Genomic DNA, 18763 nt, shown 5'->3' on the forward strand with positions numbered 1-18763 from the left:
CCAGGATATGAGGAAAATGTAAGCCTTAAGTACCCATGCCCCAGCAAGCTGAGAGAACCAAAACATTGACTCTGTGCAAAATGAAACACCACTCCTCCCGCCTGTGGCGGTTGGCAGTCTGAGAATCCCAGGATTGAGGGGTTAACGGCAGGACCCGTGTGGAGATTTGTGAGAACAGATGGAAGTAACCCAGGGCACGGTGCCCCGACGGGGACCAGCCCCGATGCAGGCCAGTTGGGGTGGGGGTTGGGGTGGTCTCTGCAGCGAAGAGGCTCCCTAGTCGGAAGGCCTGGGCGCTCCTTTCTCAGCCGCCTTGGCAGCACTCGCCGGCTGTCTCCCGCAGCAGAGCCACGTGGACGTGTCTTTGTTGGTCTGGAGTGCCTGCTTCAGTGCCCCTCAGCCCTGCCCGGGAGACCCCTCTGTGTTTGCTTTGGGTTTCCTGGTACTGTAGAGCCTCCCTGGCTGACACAGTCAAACGCTGGGTGATGAAAAGCAGTCACCCCACGGCACTCCAGCGCTGGAGCCTTCTTGGCTCATCAGCACTCAGGAAGCCCTTGAAAGAAGGTGAACAGAGAAAATATTGCCAGGACCTCTGCAGAGTTTTCCCCCTCAGCCCTCTGATTACACACACTAAGTGCCCGCTATCTGTGTAAATAACCTTCTCTTCCCCGCCTCCCTCCACCCTCTCTGCTCCCCTCCCCCTCCCCCTGCTCTTAGGCTCTCTGGCGTGATAAATAGCCAGGCTACTGCACAGCGTGCACCAACACCTGGGAATAATCATGCAAAAATAACAGTGAGAGACTGCGGCCCGTCTGTTCTTGACATTAACTTTCCTCAGTTTGACAGGCTGCCACCACCAGCTGTTAGACTTACGAGTCTCTCCTCTCTCTTTTTTCCCCCCTTCCCCCCACTGAAGATGGCTGTTTTCCTCTTCGGGGCTCTAATAGGTTACGTCAGTGTCCCATCAAGATGAGGGACAAGAGCTTTGACAAAGCAACCCTTGCCAAAACTGGCCCGTACTTTTCTTCTGATCTTTAATTCTCGTTATTAGTACTATATAAGTCCTAGTGAGTTTTAAATGAGGACTGTCTTATTAGAAGTATATTTCTCCCCCTAAGAAGGTATGCAGAATTCCCACTCTTGAATTGCTTTTTGTAGTAAAGCCTAACCTTTGGCCTCCTAGGACCAAACCACTCATCAGTTTCCTGTCATTCAGGTCTCATAGGCATTTGCAACGATGGAATAATATTGAGGGTAGGAGTAGCTCCTACTTTGGCGTTGCTCTATCCTACACCCTGAATTAGGTTGCTTGTATGACTCCCTGTCACATTAGTTAGGTGCTATTTCTGCTTTTTCAGATGAAGACAGAATCACATAGAGATCAAGTGGCTTGTCTGAAAGTCCATATTTAATGACCAAGCTAGCATTCCAACTCTAAAGACCATTGTCTGCACCAAACTGTTGATCATAAATGTCCCGTCTTTACACTCTTTCCTTGAATGCAGCTCTACAAATGAAGTTGTCACTACAATCCATTTATGACTATTTAATTAATGTTTGACCGATTTTCTTGATGAAGCTTGCAGCCTTGGGTGACAGGGGCTTGGGGCCTGCTTTATTTCTTTTCTTTTCTTTTCTTTTCTTTTCTTTTCTTTTCTTTTCTTTTCTTTTCTTTTCTTTTCTCTTCTTCTCTTTTCTTTTCTTTCTTTCTTCCTTCCTTCCTTTTTCTTTTGTAGCAGGTTGCACAATTTAGCAGATAGCAGTAGCTCTTTTGTGGGTGTGGGTTGAGGGGAGCAGGGCTAGACTTTTGGGGAGTCCATGTGAGAAAAAGATGTGCAACTGGAGATTAGAAGAAGAGTTTTTGGAGTAATTCAGGGCTCATCAGGACCTCTGGGATGCTCTCATCACTGCTGTGAAACTATAAAATGGAGGTGGGTTGCACCAGCAGACTGCTTCCAGGTGTCAGTGTTTGAAAGAGGCTGCGTTTCCCCAGGCTGAGCTTCTCTGGGTTAAGCCCCCTTTTCTTAAACTTTTAACACACTTTAACCACACTTAGCCATGCATTTAGAGGGGATTACAGATTCATGTTAAATATAGTAGCATATAGAAAGCAGCTTTGCAAGGTTGTATGTCGGATTTAGAGAACTAGAGTGTCAGACTGGGGGCTCCAGGGCCCTTTAAGACAGTGTTCGTGGAGAGGTACCTCATGTTGAGCATTCTATCTGCATGAGCTGTCACCATCTTCCTTGCAACTCTGATCCTGTCAGGTGTTTCAACAATGACTAAGGGCCCTACACACACCATGAACTGGTAGAGCCAGGACTTGAACCCTGGTCTCCTGATAACAAAGCCCGAGGACAGCCCCCCCACCCCAGCTGCCCCAATGAGAAGCTGTCTCCCAGCAGGCAGGCCTGTGGAACCCTTTGCAGTCTTCTGCCTTAACAAGTGTCTTAGATGAAGAAATTATGGCCTTAGTGTAGATCTGTGACCTGAGAAATCAGGGCATATATCGGAGTTGATCTTTTGTCTAACTATTAAGGTCCAGTGTGGTAGCGCAGTCTTGCAATCCCAGAACTAGGGAAGCAGGGGAATCAGACGACTCTGTTTAAGGAAACCGTATCTCAAAAAATACTAAATTAACCACGGAATATCCTTCAAGGTCCTGCTTTCTATACAGTCTGTGTGTTCTGTGGTAACACCATGGCATACACGAGAGAACTGAAACCTATTCAGAGGAGCATTTTCACTGGGGCATTACCTGGGAGAAATTACTGGCCTTATTCTCTGAAGATTCCACTCCGTTTTAGTCTCCTGGGGTAGGTGATTCTCTTGAGAATTTCCCACTGCAATATGTTCTTTTCTGCTGTCCTGGCTGACACTTGAGCTAGGGTACTGTTCTTGCCCCCCAAAAAAATGGGACACTGGTTTCTCTAGGATCAAGTGGATTGGTCTAGGTGGCCTTCTTGCTGGAACATTCTGTGATGGTCTCAGGCAAAGGCTGGAGGCATAGACAGCCAGTGCTGCATGCGGCTGATGTGAGGAATGTGGGCTCAGTGATCCTTGGGCTCCAGTTATTACTTGAGCTAATGGAAATTCGGATTCTTCTCTAAGCTCCTAAGTATTGATAAATAGAAGGAATGCTTTTAAAAATAGCATATCTGCCAAGTAAAATACTCTGGGAGTGGCTGTCATTCCCACCCTGAAAACTCCTCTTTCCATTTGCTGACCTGTGGAGAGAAGGGTCTGCTGTTGGCTACATGGGTGGTCTTTGTGCTCCTCCTCCGCAGGGCTGTGGGGGAGAAGGTGGGTAGGGCAAGATCTGGTTCTTCTGCTCCCCGAGGAAACGGGGAGAGAACACTTCACTGGTGTCAATAAAAGATGTGAATATTTGAGATTACATTACCTACCAGGTGTTAAGGGCTTTAGACTATTATCATTTTATGAGTCATCTTGTATTTATAGTCAAAGTCTGTGAACCTTCACTTCCTTGTTTTAAAACATGGTGCTTCGGACTTCTATGGTTACCACTAATTACCTTTGGTCATTCCACTTGGATTGTGTTCATGGAAATAAGCACAGTTAGTTTATTTGGAAGCCCTTGTTCACAAGATGCCCCAATTCTTCAGGAATTTGGACTCTGGGCTGGGAGTGGCTCTCCGTGATAGAGCTTTGACCAAGTCTGCACCAGACCCTGGGTTTGGCCCCCAGCAAGCAGCAGCAGCAGCAGCAGCAACCCCACAACAAAGATTTAAAATGGAAATTTCATTTTTGGAATTACATAAGTATAAAATATTATGAGGTCTATCATAGGTCTGTCTCCAAGTGGGGTTGCGTTGGAACGGGGATTCAAGGTAGAAACAGGTGTAATAAGATTTGTTTTCAATATTAGAAGGCTGAAGAGTCTATTTTCCAATTGAGGAAAGTAGGGCCCCAGAGAGGTTAAAGGATTAGGGAAGGTCACAGCCTAATTGGTGTCAGGTCTGGAGCCAAAATCCCAGTGTGAACACACGCTGCCCCCAGAAAGGTCCTACTCATTGTCCAGTCAGTCCACACCTCCCAAATCTGAATCACAGTCCCCTCAGACTCCTCACTACTTCTATTTTGGTCCATTTCCTTACACATTAACTCAAGCTGGCTTTGTTCTCAATCCTAGTGTGGGCTGTGGATCTGGCCACATGAAGTTATTTTCAGAAACCCATCCATTTTTGTCCCTTTGGCTTTATACGACCTAACGTCATCTCATAGTTTTTAGTTTTGGAACATCTTTCTAATCTCACACAGGTTTTTAGCTGCAACAAAGAGTGTAGTTAGGATTGGGCTTCTCTTTCTTTCTCTCTCTGCCTTAATTTCCTTGCACAGAACCCCTTCCTCATTTATCAGTTCCCATTTTAAAACAGGAATTTTGAGGGGTAACTTTGATCCACATTAAGCAGCAGTTTCTAGAAGGCCTCCATCACCTTATCTACAGTTCGGTCCTGCTGAGGGCTTCTCTTTCTGGGACTCTGTGATCAGGACAAGGAATGTGGAACAGTAAAAAGTATAGTGCAAAAGAAGTTTTATGGCAGCTTTGAGAGCCGGAAATTAAGTTTCCTTAGCAGGCTGATGGGTGAAGGGCTATTCTCTGGCATCTAGAATCACCCAGACAAGTGAATGTCAGTTTATCATTTTAGGTGGAATGCAAATTATAGATAATCCTCTGGTCATTTCATCAAGGAGCCCATACAGATGACGGCCTCCACCATTTAAGGAGCACAGTTCCTCATCTGACTCTATTGAAACACTCGTTTTATTAGTTTTTTTTTTTTTTAAAGCAACAAAGAATAGATAATACTAAATCTGTATCCAAAAGACAGCAAAGTAGGCTTTATGAATCGAGGGGTGTATGCACAGCAGATGGAGTTTTACTAGGTCAGCCATCTGTGTGTCCTTAACATTTACTATTTGTTAACTCAACCGAACCCAGGATGCTGTCCCTTGAATTCAGGCACTGTCTGTGCACTGGAGCCCCAACAAACAGGTCTGCTCCTCTGTGTCTTTTTCACAACCAATGACCTGTTCCCAAGGTCAAATCAAAGCTGTTCACTGGCAGTCCCAGTAGTTGTTAATCGAGCCAAATAAATGGCCAGAGATCTGTCTGTGATAGATGTGTGCTTTGCTTACGTCACAGCTGGGCATCCAAACCTGGGAAGAACACCTCTTTGCTGCCCTTTCAGGGATGCAAAGTGAGGCATTCTTGGACCACAAGGCCTTGTACTTGGCTGTAGTATTCAATTCTTTTGGATTTTGAGAGGGGGCTGCCAAGCCTTGGTCAAGCTCCTCCGTCATCTTGATAAGATGGATGAATCACTGAAGGCTTTGTGGGTTGGAGAGCTCAGGTTGTGTTGATGCCAGGCACACACATTTATTTATTCTCTTTATGAATTCCTGCTAAACTTCACGCTAGAACACTTAATTAGGAATTGGTTCTTAACACAGGCTGATATTCAGTTTATGTGCTTCAGTGTGTATAATCAAGTTATAAATTTTATATATTCAGCAGAGTAAGTTAATATTTTAGTAGTGATTTAATTCATTATGCTTTATATAGTACCCTGAGAATAACTGTAGTCCATCTCTTATTTAAATGTCCAATAACATAGATGTTGTTTATTAGTATTTACCAGAGTTTCTCCTTTTGATAATGTTATAATTTTAAAAATGAGGTTTCTGTATGAGGGGGAAAGCAGTGTTAATTTTACAAAGCATTTTTCATTCACATTTCCGGTGAATTTTAGAAGGCCTGCTTCTCACTCAGGAAGCTAGCGCTCCCCCGCACCCCTCACCTTCTTGGACTAGAAAGCACAAAATGCTCATTTCTGTTCTGCTTATATTTTGGCACCATGAAAGCACTCAGAGCCTGTGATAATTGCAAATGGAATGTAGAATGATGATCTGTTCTAGAAGCGATGTAAGCAGATTGCATTACAGAGAACTCCCAGAATGCATCACCCCTGCAGTAAGCCTGTCTGTCTTTCAGGTTGACCCCCTGTTTACAGTGCCGGCACCACCGCCGCCGATTGCCAGCAGTCTCGCACCTCAGATTCTGCCCTCCTACTTTTCCCCATCTTCATCCAATATTGCAGCACCCGTCGAACAGCTTTTGGTTCGGACTCGGTCCGTGGGTGTCAATACGTGTGAAGTTGGAGTAGTGACAGAGCCAGAGTGTCTTGGGCCCTGTGAACCTGGGACCAGTGTCAATTTGGAAGGGATCGTGTGGCATGAAACAGAAGAAGGTAAATATCATTTATTTTTATTTATCTCCCTCTGCCCTCTTCTCCATGGTGTCTCTCTCTCCATCTGTGAGGGGGATTTATTTTCTTTGTGGTCTGAGAGCACAGAAAGGTGGTTTGTAGGCTTCTCTGACTGTTGGGTTAAATAATGATGCTTAACCGTCGTGTTCCTGGCTTCCTGTACCTTAAAGATGCATCAGAGCCTTAAAAAAATGCTTCTCCATACGTGGAGGATCTGTGAGAAGTGGGGTCAGGAGCAACTTTCTCCTAAAAGGTATCAAGGCAACAGAGTTCAAGTTCATTTTATTTGTGGTATGACTGTCAATTTGTCTGTTTCTGTGTTGTGGGATCTTTTATTTATCTATCTACCTTCTGAATCTAACTGTGCCCTGTTTACACAGCCAGGGCCATTGTCATGGTGCAGCCAGGGCTGGTTGGTGCTCAGAGCTAATGAAGCTAAGGTTAAAGGTTTAAGGCCCAGTTGAGCCTGTCATCTCTTCTACTTCCCCAGGCACAGCCGTTCTTGCCCCTTAACTCATCAAGCCTTTTGGCAAGTGCGACTCATTACGGGGAAAAACCGCCCGGGGAAACTGGACCCATCTATCACCACCACTGGGAATATAAGTCAGAGTACCAGCCATGCAGATAGTGGGTCCAGATCAGGTTGCCATGTCTCCTAGCACACGGCGTGGAGCGTTTTCAAGCGGCATGCATCATTAACAGGCCAGAAGATACTGAAAAGCAACTCCTAGAGACTGAGAGGAGCCTGCTCCGATAGCAGTAAGAAAAGCGGGGAGTTGAAGGGAGAAACACAGCAGTTGCTTCCTGAGGCCCAGCAGAAAATGAACGTGGGGAGCCTTTCTCCCCTGTAAGCTTTGTTGGTAAAGCATGAAGGGGATGGATGACAGCTCAAACCCCTGGGCATCCGTGAGAAGAAGAGTCAGAGCAAGGCTGAGGGTGACAAGAATGGACTGAGACTCAGTCATTAGTTGAGTTTGTCTGAATCAAGGCGGCGGGGTGGGGAGTTGAGGATGCAAACTTAAAGGAAGAAGGTAGAATATATGCTAGGTAATCTTGCATGTGCTCCTGTGAGGAGTTTATTGCTGGACAGAAGTAGCTCTGACTGCTTCAAGGAAGAAAGAACAAAGATTGGAGAAATCTCTGAATCCCACTATAACATTATATGTACTCTTGTATGATTTGTTTCTTAATAATTTAAAAACAAAGATTGCAGCTGGTGCCAGTAATGAACAAAAGAATTAATTATACAGTAAAAGGGAGTGAAAAATAGCAGCTATAGAGTTAGTTCTTGTTTGTTTAAAATAGAAATGATACCTAGAATTTAATTTCAGTTTAGGAAAAAAAAATATTTTTTTCACCTTTCCCATCTTTGCACTTTTAGGTTGGGTTTGTCACCACTCTGAAAAGCCAATCGGCACAGTACTGTGAGAATATAGGGCTGGAGAAGGGTGATCTGAGAGTGCACAGAGTTAAACTTTTCTCGCCCTCCTCGTTTGTTCAGAACCATTTCCCAGGCCAAGGCCAGTTTCTGCCTGGCCCCCATGCTCAGGTTGCACAGTATGGCTCTGTAGGGCTCTCCCTGTTAGAGCAGAAGTGTCTGAGAAGGTGTTCAGTCTGATCTTCTTGCATAGAGTCAAGACGAACACCACCACACTTTGTTACATAAAGATTTTCAGTAACAGGAAACAGAGTTGGAGAAAACAGGGGTTTAATGTCCATGAACTTGAAATTGAGATTTCTTGGAAAATTCGCTCACTAAGCTGAGTCGCTGTCTTCCTGTTTCTTAATGGAGTTGCTGCTTGTCATGATGTTATTGATGTAAGCATGGAGTAGGACAGGCTTCCTATAGTGGGGCCTCACTGGGTGGCAGATTTTATAAAATTAGCCACAAGCTTTCTGGGACAATTTGGGTTATTTTTCAGCTTGCCTAGAAGTCTGTTTAGTTTTGACTTTTAACCTTGGCCTCTAATAAAAGTGGGTTATTTGGTGCAGGGGCAGGAGTTGAGGGGTTGTGCTTAAAAGCCAAAGCAAGTGCATGAATTGAAGCAGAATTCTGAGACTCTGGCTCTGTGTTTAAAGAGCTTGAAGACATTGTTTTGAAAGTATACAAATAAAGCCTTATCAGTTCCATTCTAGCCTCTAAAAATGTTTTTTTACTTAAAATTTCTTTTGGGGGGATGGGGAACAAAGCTTCGCTCTGTACTGGAGCCTGGCACTGAACTCATGTTCCACCCACTCTGCATTTTGAGTGCTGGGATTCCAAGCAGGTGCCACCTACCATTCCACCATGCATGATGGTCTCCAGATTTGATATAGCTGGTTTTCTGTGCCACCATCCAGCCATATCTGTGGGTGTCTTTGCACTGACTTAGGACTGTAGATTCACAGGCAAAGTAGCCAACTGTGGGTGGGGCCAGTCTCAGGACTGCCTTGTGGGTGCAGATGTTTGCTGTGATGGTTTGAGGAGCTAGAGACAGTCATAAAGTGATTTTTGAGGGCTAAACTCAATTTCTGGCCTCCGAGGAATTTAAGAAGTCATCTGAGCTGAGTCAAATGCCTCCATTGCTTCTATCATGGGTAGTGTTTTCCCAAGTTTAATTTGATAGTTCATTCACATGTGTGGAGGTCCTATATGCCCGTGTTTTCAGACCCTAGAATTTCAAAAATTCACAGTCACAGTCTTCAGGGGATATTGGATATTTTTGCAACCTCTTGGAGGACAGAGGAATAGGGAGACTGGAACGTGACATTGGGTTAAGTATTTAGCTGCCTCCTGTTCTTGGAAACCCTCATTATGGTCTGCTTCTTTTAGTTAGTCTTTGCTTCTCTAGTTACTGCCCTTACGTGAATTTCTGCTTGTTCAAGAACCAAGTTGTGCATGGAAATAAAATGTTAACAGTAAAGTTGCTTCTGGAAAAAATTAGCAGGCTTCAGACTGTGCTTAATAGGAGAGAAAAACTATTACTACATGTGGGTGTTTGCTTATTCTACTCTGATCTTTCTTCTCTAAGGTGAATGTTTAGGAGCAGTGATGGATTGTACAAAATTACTAGCAGCTGTTGCAGGAATTTCCATAGCATTTCATTTATGACATTTGGGACACACATGCCTAAATTGTAAGAGTTTGTTTGAAAATTTGCTTTTAAGAAAATGGGGGAAAAAAGTTGCTGAATTGAGCACCATGTGTAAATACATGTGTTGGTCTTGGCTTTAGGAATCTTGAGTGTGTTTTCTTTTTCATTTTATTGAAGTGGGGGATTTTCAGCAATTATTGTTCATTTTTAATGATACATATGTGAGTGAATCTCTGGATATGTACATATGTGCACAGGTCCCCCCGGGAAGCTAAAAGTAGTCCTGGATTCCTCAGAGCTGGAGTTATAGGTGGCTGTGAGTTGCAGGCCACCAGAGGTTGGGTGCAGTGAACTGAACTGCTGAGCAGGCTCTCCAGCTCCTCAATCATGTTTCCTATTGGGCCTTTTTTGGTAGGTGGCTACATATGGGAGAGAAAACTTGGTTCAGCTGTGTCCACCGTCCATTCACACAACCGTCATTCCTCTCCCCTTTAGTTTCCTAATGGTTAACAGAGTAAAGCTACTGACAGAAAAACTGGCATTTGCCAATGATGTTCTCAGCACCTCGCTATTAAATCACTCGAGAGGTATGGCTTTTAGAATCAGACGACCCTAGGCATTGGGTCAATCTGAGTTAGCATGGATTTGGGCACTGGTCTGGTTTCATTAATGACCTGTGTTGTAATATCCCAAAAGTGATTGGGAGGCAGGGGAGAGAAGAAGGGGAAGGGAGAACACTAGGTCCTATGCAAGGTTTCTTGATTTTTTGTTTTTAAGGAGATCATGTGCATTTATTGCCTCAAGTACCCAAGTATAAAATGGACAGGGACACTTGTCTTTCCCCAGTGATTGAGAAGACCTGCCAAGATGCTGAAGTATGGCAGGGGAGCATAGTTGTTCAGTTAGTAGTGATGGAAGCGAGAGCCTTGAACATCCAGATGAACCAGAGAGGATTTGAGGGACAGTCTTCAGGAGCAACCAATTGCTAGCACTCTTCCTAATATGGTGGCAACAGGTTTATTTCTTTGTAGTTTCTGCTGAACTATGCAGTCCAGAAAACAATAGTAATGTTCCTACAGCCTAAATGCTAGAGAAAGTGGATCTACCTCACTTGCAGCTCCAGTAATCTGTAGACAGACAGAATGAAGGTGAGCCTGAGGCCAGCCTGGGCTCCAGGGAGACTCTTGTCTACAAACAAACAAGCAAGCAAGCAAACAAACCTTGCTTAGATCATCAATGGGAGATTTCCTAGGAGACAGTGGAATGCCTGTGGCACAGTGAGTATGATTGTAATAAGACAGAATCACATTGAAGGGAAGAATGTCATACAGGAATTTCTTCACCTGGTGGTCTGCACCTTTGCTTTCCAAGGGCGGGGGGGAAGACTTAGGAAACGATTGCTTTAAAGGTAATTAACTGGAGAATTAAATGACTCTTTTTAAAAACCACTTGAGATGTTCGTAAATCTCACTTCTCTTGGATCTCCAAAGTCATAAATGTGCAGTGCAGTGAGTTTCAAGATAACTCATTAAAAGGCAAATGATCTGCATAATTGAGGATAGCCTAAAATACGGTATTATGATTCTTACTCTGCAGTGTTTACTTACTGATCACACCACTTCAAACAGAACATTTCTTTAAAAATTTTGATTAATTTGAGAAGAGATTACATACTAATCCAGGCTTACGCCATGTCTTCTGTGACTACGCATAGAGTTTGTGCGATGCTTTGCTGAGTGAGAAACTGTTTGTCGAAGTCCATAGCTGTGTTGTTATAAATTGCCTGTGGCTCACAGGGGCATGAAATGACACTGTTGACTCGCGTGCTTCATTACGCACTCCCGTCGATGATACCCAGGCGGTCACAGGAAACGAGATAGCTGGTGGCTGACCAGTGTTCAGCAGAAGGTTATCAGTTCATATATTTGTCAAAAATGAATAAAACAGTTGTTTACTATCCCGGCAAGGAGAAGATTATAGCCTTGATCCTTAACAGAACCCCACAGAGGTTTTGAGGGGCTGAAAGAACTCCAATTATAATTAGTACCACTGTGCGCACTGGCCATAAACTTTTTCATAGCCTTCCTTGCCCAACTTACGGGGAGACTGCCGGTGAGTGTGCAGTTGGTCCCTTGAAAGCCACCATTGCTAGTGGCGGAGCATCCCAAAGGTTGTATCTTCCATTCATGTGGAAAGGAAACCCAAGTCCAAAAACAGAGGGTGCGTTCACAGAACATATACCGTTTATTTACCTCTGGCTGTTCTGAGAACAAGGTTACTATTGTTTTGTTTCTATAGTCTTACTAGGTTGTCCCAGGACCAAGTCTGCTTCAGCTTAGTACCTGGAGTTTCAAGTGTGAACCACTGTGCTGATCCAACATCTTTAAGAAAAGATTTGTCATAACAACGGGACATGTGCAGTGGCTCAGCACTGTCCTGGTGAAGTAACACGGGCACACAGGGTACAATGAGGGGTTGGTCCTGTGTGTTTTGTTGGAAAGCTCCAGGTTGTCCACCTTTCCTGTTATGAAGGTGAATAAGATACTGCTTTCAAATAGGCGTAGGCTTTCAGGTTTAGATCAACATTTAATCCTTGGTTATCTCTCTCAGTCCTTTGGTGGGGGCATCAGGTGTCAAGTAATGAAGTAGACACCTTGAACTAACTTTATAAAGACATTTTTAAACTTTTCTTGTTGCTTTATCTCAAAGCTAAACTCATATTTGAATACAGAACTTTAAGCATTTAAATATTTCTTAGGACTTAGACGTGAGAAAGATGAAAGTTGTCTTATAAGGTGTGTGTGTGTGTGTGTGTGTGTGTAACTGATGTACTTTTTTTCCCTAAAAGGAGAAATTTACAAAGAAATTTTGAAAGATTCTTGATGTTACACTGACTTTGAACTAAGAGTGCATTATAATTACAAGATGGAAACGATCTCACTATTTGCAAAGAATAACTACTGACCCATCTGGACACATTAATTGAAACATGTCATTGATTTTTTTTTCTTACAATTTTCATAGCTTTATTGAAATATAATTCACATAACATGTGATCTGTTCATTGAAAGTGTGTGATCCATTGGTTTTTCACTGCATTTAGAGTTAGGCATCCATAGTTATAATTAATTTCAAAAGGTTTTCATCACCCCAAATGAAAGCCAGGACCTTAGTCCTCCTATAGTGACTTCTTTTCTTTTCTCCTTTTCTTTTCTTTTCTTTTTTCCTTTCCTTTTCTTTCCTTTCCTTTCCTTTTCTTTTCTTTTCTTTTCTTTTCTTCTCTTCTCTTCTCTTCTCTTCTCTTTTCTTCTCTTTTCTCTTTTTTTCTTTCTCTTTCTTTCTTTCTTTCTTTCTTTCTTTCTTTCTTTCTTTCTTTCTTTCTCTTTCTTTCTCTTTTCTTTCTCTCCTTGATTCTTTGCTGATTTAATGGGTAAACATGAGGGGTTTTGTATAAAACAAAGGTTTGATTCGATAAAAGCTTTCTTTGGATCTGGGTGTTGACTGGGTACTGATTTCATTTAAGCCAGAACAAACTCACTGTCACTCACCATCTCTGTTCTAATAGAAACGCGAAACTCGGTTCACCTGTACCAGATAGCACACCTGGGGAGTGGGAGAGTGTGAATTTGAACTCCCTGCAGTTACATCCTGAGACCCTTGCTCTCCACAACACCTCTTCCTTCTGAACTCCTGCTTTTCTTCTATCAGAGTTTTTCCTGTATCTCCCTAGGTACTGGGTTTCGAGCAAGTGTGGTGTGGTAACTGAAGGCTGTATTGGAAGTGTGAAGTGCTAAGGGTTTCTTTGTAGTTCACAAGTCTGATTTTGGCAGTTGTCCTCAAACTTCAGCTGGGTTAATGTGTACACAATGTTCTTTCCAGCCCCACTATCCTGCAATTACTTAGGTGTGAGTCACCTGCTCTTTCCTTTCGGATCCCCCACATCTGGCATACAACAATCCCAAGTGTACATAGCTGTGGACTGTTAAATAAATTCATGGAACAAAGTGCAACAGGCTAAATACCTGTGTAAGTTGAAATCATGGAGCTTTCCAGCCAGGAGTATGCTATTTTTGAATTATGTTTGGTCTAGACAATGAAAAATAGCTCCAGAAATACCTTATTGTTGATTTTTAAATGCACATCCATTCCTCATTTTCTTTATTCACTCTTCTATTAAGAGACACGATTTCCACATCTTGATACTTTAAGGGAAAGGGGGAGGGAAAGGCAAAACCTACCCGAGACCCTGATTTTAATGCTTTGGGGTTAGTATCCAAAAGTGTGAATGTTATCTCTCGATTAGCTGCCATTCTGGCAGGTATGCGATGGTACTGCGCTGTGTTTGGTATACATTTTCCGGATGGTTAAGGAATGTTGGACACCTTCTCATGTGTACTTGTTAGCCGTTTGTTCATGCTTTTTGATAAAGTGTACACTCAAGTCTTTTGGATGGTCTTGTGAAAAATCGATGCATCAGGTTTTTGGTACTGATCCGAAAGGCTCCTGTGTTTTCCTTTGCTTGTCAAATGCATGTTTCACGGTAGCTCTCTTCCACCCCTGCCCCTGTCTTTTTTCCGTATCAAAGTTTCCTTTGCTATGGGGAAGCTTTACGTAATTTCACTAAAGTGTTTTGCTTTTTGCTTAGCATTTTCCTGTGCATTCAGAATGGCTGAGCTCAGATACTAGACACACTTTATAGATGTGGACTAATGTTTAATAACAGGCTCATTAAAAATAATTCCTAATCAAAATGCTTTTGCAAAGTGTCGGGGCCATGTTCACATTGCCCCAGGTAATGAATAAAAGGCCCCCGTTACTTTACACCCTCTAACACTTAGTGTTCTTAAATTCTGAATGTTGTTCTAGGAAAAGCTTTAGCTGAAGTTCCCTGAGGGTGCTGAGGTCGAACCTGCTTCCTGGGCTTATTTGCCATCTTTGCCTTCTATGATGGTTTGTGTGTATCTTCGAAGACGGTTGGGAGATTTGAAACATGGGTGTATTTTCTTGCTAATGAATTTGAAGAGGTCTTTACCTGTTTTAGATAACAAATGCTTTCTCCCAGTCCATAACTTACCTTCTATTCCTCTTGACAATGATTTTCTCCCTCTCGCCTCCCTCCCTGTCCTCCTCTTCAAATTCACCTAGATTTTCTTCTGTGCTGTCTTTCAGTTTTATGGTTTTTCACTTACTTAGGTCTACAGTCCATATTGAGTATTGTAGTCAGGGGTATTAGGCTCGGGTCTAGACGTTTTTGTATGCAACCGTTATAGCCTCTTTCTACATCTGTTGCCTTTGCCCCTTTGTCAGTGATGAGTTCACTGTAGCAGCATGTGTCTATGCCTGTGTGCTGTTATGCTGGAACGCCTTTTTTTCCTGCCAAAACCACACTGTCTTGATCACTGTAGCTACATCGTAGAACAGTGGTTCTCCACCCTTGGTGGGAGGCTCAAATGACCCTTTCACAGGGCTCACCTGAGACCATCAAAAAACAGATATTTACATCATGATTCACAACAGTAGCAAAATCAGTTAGAAAGTAGCAAAATAAATACGTCATGGTTGGGGGTCACCACAAAGTGAGGAATTGTATTACAGGCTTACAACATCAGGAAGACTGAGAACCACTGCTAGACAGGATAGACTTTAATCTTTGAGGTGATGTCATTGAGATCTACACATGAACATTAGAATAAATTTGCCAGTGTATTGCACTGAAGTGGGAGGAATTAACATTTTGACTTTATCAAGTCCTCCAAATGTGATATCTTCATTTGTTTAATCCTTGGATGGTTTTAGTTGAATTTTATAGTTTTCCTTATGTAGATATAGTACATGTTTAGTTACAGTTATTTTATGTTTGCTGATACTAATGGAAATGACATGTGTTTTATCCTTTTGTGAAAGATTCTTGTTCCGTGAGCATGTGTGTGCAGACGTGCACATGTGAGCTCACAGGCATGCCATGCTGTACATGTGGAGTTCAGAAGACAACATGTATGAGTCAGTTCTCTTCTTCCACAGTGTGTGACGCAAGGATAAAATTTGGGTTGTCAGGCTTGGTGGCAAGCACCTTTACCTGCTGAACCATCTTGGTAATCATACGCTTGAAATGTTAAATTCCACTCGTTTACTAGCGAGATTTTGGGGATTGACTGACTTTGGTGCCCTGTGGCTTGGCATCATCACTTACTAGTTCTGCATAGCTATGTTGAGTGTTGCCTGCTTGCCTGCCTTGCTTGTCATGGTGGTCCATGCCTTTAATCTTAGGACTCTGGACTCAGGGGCAGGCAGTTCTCTGAGTTCAAGGCCAGCCTGGTCTACCGAGTGAGATCCAAACAGCCAGGGATAGACAGGCAAGAAAACCCTGTCTCTAATAACCAAAAATGTGTGTGTGTGTCTGTGTGTGTGTGTGTAAAATCTTATCTCAATTCTTATTTTATTTCAAATTTATTTTAACATTATAAAAAAAAAAAAAGACTAAACCTCCCTGTACTTTGTTTGTTTAGATATAGGCACTTACTCAGCTCTTGTTTTGGCAGCCGTGTTATATCTGGAGTGTCGATTCCCTGCCATTTATTTCTAGGAGACACAATCTTACAGCAGACTTCCTGATAGTCCGGCTCTTACATGTTCTTGCTCTTGAGCGTGTAAGCTATTCTGCTTTTATTAAAGCATTTTACAAGCTGGGCGTGGTGACGCCTGACTGTGATCTCAGCATTTGAGAGGCAGGAGCAGGAGGATTATGGATTTGAGCCCATGTTACCCCTTAAGACTACATTTCAGAAAGGTTTTCTTTGGCATGGAATATTCTATAGAATAGATATAATTGGATTAATTAACATTTCATTGTTTAGTCATATTGCTTTCAAGTTTAAAATGAATGTGAGTTCATAGGATGACATGTTTATGTAAAGGGAGTTGCTTGTTTTGAACTTTTGGAATTACAATGCTAGTGTACCTTTTTCAGAAACTTGTTAAGTCTATAAAAACAAGCATGTGTAATATACTACTACTCATGGTTTAACTCCTTCCTCAAAAGGACTGGACAGCGTGAACCTCCTGGCTGGAAGGATGAGCACTTTTCTCACTGTAGCCAGCTTTCCACCCACCTTCATTTTAATAACAAAGAGGATTCAGCCCTGGGGTCCAGCTTTTGCTGCTGACCTGGGACTGCCTCAGCAGAGACCTTTGCTCTCTATCATAGAAAGGCTTTCTTTGGCCTCTGCTTGTGTCGAAAGTGGCATTTATAGTACTGCTGCTGCTCTTCCCACCCCCACCCCCACCCCCCAAAACGTGAAGGACATTAAAAGGCACTGTTAAACACCAGAGATTCAGATCCACAGGGGGAAAATATTAGTTCATCATCCAGTCATCCAGTTCCCTGAATCCCAACCACTTAGTCTTGTCTTCCCAACTTCTCTCTCTGTTCAATTCTGTTTCCTCAGAGACAGGAAGAAGAGAGGACAGGATATTCACAGAAAACCCTTGGAGGGTCGTAACCTGTCTGTAACACACAGTTTCTCATTTGGCATATTCAAGCAGTGTACAGATTTCTCTCTAGCACTTCCATACCCTCTGCCTTGCCCCTCTTCCTGCCTCCTATCCTTCCTCTTCTAGTGTCTCTTCCCTTGGCAGGTACTATCAGGGTACTTTTTAACAGTAATGTCAACCAAAGCACTCCCATAAGCCCCTCTCCAGCCTTCCTGTTCAAAAAGAAGCTTGGCTGGTATTTCCTTGGCAAAGGGAAAATAAGCCGTAATATGGGAGAAGGCATATCACAGGTTCCAGATAGCTGTTCTCAGCAAAGAAAATTGCAGGAATTAGGCTCATGGGCACAATTGCAGACTATCTAGCAGGGTCTGACTTCACCCCTTCAGGAGACCCAAGAGAGGGGCAGATAAAAAGTGCAGTGAGATATGAAAGACCCTGATTGCTCATTTGGTAATTTTCTTATAACTGAATAGTAAATTGAGTAGGCATATGCACGCTTGTATTTATTTATTTTTTTCATGATTGAGCCCCCCCCAACTCAATAAATACCGAGACACATTTGTGGCATTTCATTCAGTCTCTGTATATTAAAAAGGTGGCTCTTGATTCTACCTGACATAGCACACATTTGGTGTTGAATCTGTGCCCTAAAACACTTTTGTAGGGGAAAGGGGAGCACATTATTGTTAAGGTTTGAATCTGCCAATCCCCTGCCAAGCTCACACTTTGAGTGCTTGGTTCCCAGATGGCGGTGCCATTTGGGAAAGTGATAAAAACCTTTGGGACATAGCTGGCAGACGTCAGCCACTAGGCATGAGATTTTGAAGACCGTGCCTGCCCACAATTTTGATCTAATGCTCTACTTCCTGGTTTGCCTGCCACGTGAGGGGCCACATGCTCTCACTGCTCTGAATGCTGTCAAGCCCTCCTTGCCGGGATGGGCTGAAATCCCCTGAAACAGTGAGTTAAAAGAAACTATTCCTGTATAAGTGACTTCCTTTGGGCACTCTGTTAAAGCAATGAGAAAACTTGCACACATTCATGAGGCTCTAGGCTTCTAATTAGCCTCATGTCCTTAGTGTGGAAGGCTCCCATAACAAAGCCTAATCTTTTTATATGAAATATAAAAAATCTTTTATATGTTAATTATTTGATAACTTCATATATGCATATAATGTCTTTTAATTATATTTACCCCCAAATGTTCCTCCCAGACTCACCCGTTCCAGTTTCCTGTCCTCACTGCTTCCCTTCCCTACCTCTCTTTTCTTCTGAAACCCACCGAGTCCAATTTGTACTGCTTAAAACCAGCGGTTCTCACCCTATGGGCCACGACCCCTTTGGGAGTCTAATGACTCTTTCATAGTGGTCACCTAAGACCATCATGCATATCAGATATTTACATTACAATTCATGGCAAATTTACAGTAATCTTATGGTTGGGAGTCACCACAACATGAGGAACTCTATTAAAGCATTAGGAAAGTTGAGAGCCACGTCCATACACTTGTCCAGTATGGCATCCAGTGGAGCATTGTCATCCACTAGGGGGCCACACCCTTAAAGAAAATGGGTGCCCCACCCCCACCCCCAGCCATCAGTAGCCTTTCAGGTAGGAATGAGTGCTCATGTGCCCTTACCTCAACCTTGCTAGACCGTTGACTATGGATCTTATTCAGGTCTGGTGCAGGCAGTCACAGAGAGTTGCACTCATGAGCATATTAGCCCTGTCATTCCCAGAGGGGACACTTGCTCCTTTTCTCCCTTACCTCTGGCTCTTACAATTTTTTCCACCCCCCACCCCATGATGGTCCCCAAGCCTTGAAGGGAATGCTATTCTAATAGAGTCACAGAACATCTACATGAAGTGACTGACTATTGACGCTATTTTTTCAGAATCTCTGGTTC

General features: G+C 43.1%; 1 protein-coding gene across 2 annotated transcripts in view; it reads left to right on the plus strand.

The window, feature by feature from the left end:
- The window catches only part of Znf608 (zinc finger protein 608), a 108781-nt gene that overhangs the window by 41228 nt on the left and 48790 nt on the right, over positions 1-18763 (plus strand). For both annotated transcript variants that reach the window (XM_021638866.2, XM_021638865.2), the window contains exon 3: positions 6017-6272. In XM_021638866.2, the coding sequence (XP_021494541.1) occupies positions 6017-6272 (256 nt within the window). The remainder of the gene's footprint in view (positions 1-6016; positions 6273-18763) is intronic.

This window comes from Meriones unguiculatus, chromosome 2 (assembly GCF_030254825.1).
Source record: "Meriones unguiculatus strain TT.TT164.6M chromosome 2, Bangor_MerUng_6.1, whole genome shotgun sequence".
NCBI classification, from domain to species: Eukaryota; Metazoa; Chordata; class Mammalia; order Rodentia; family Muridae; genus Meriones; species Meriones unguiculatus.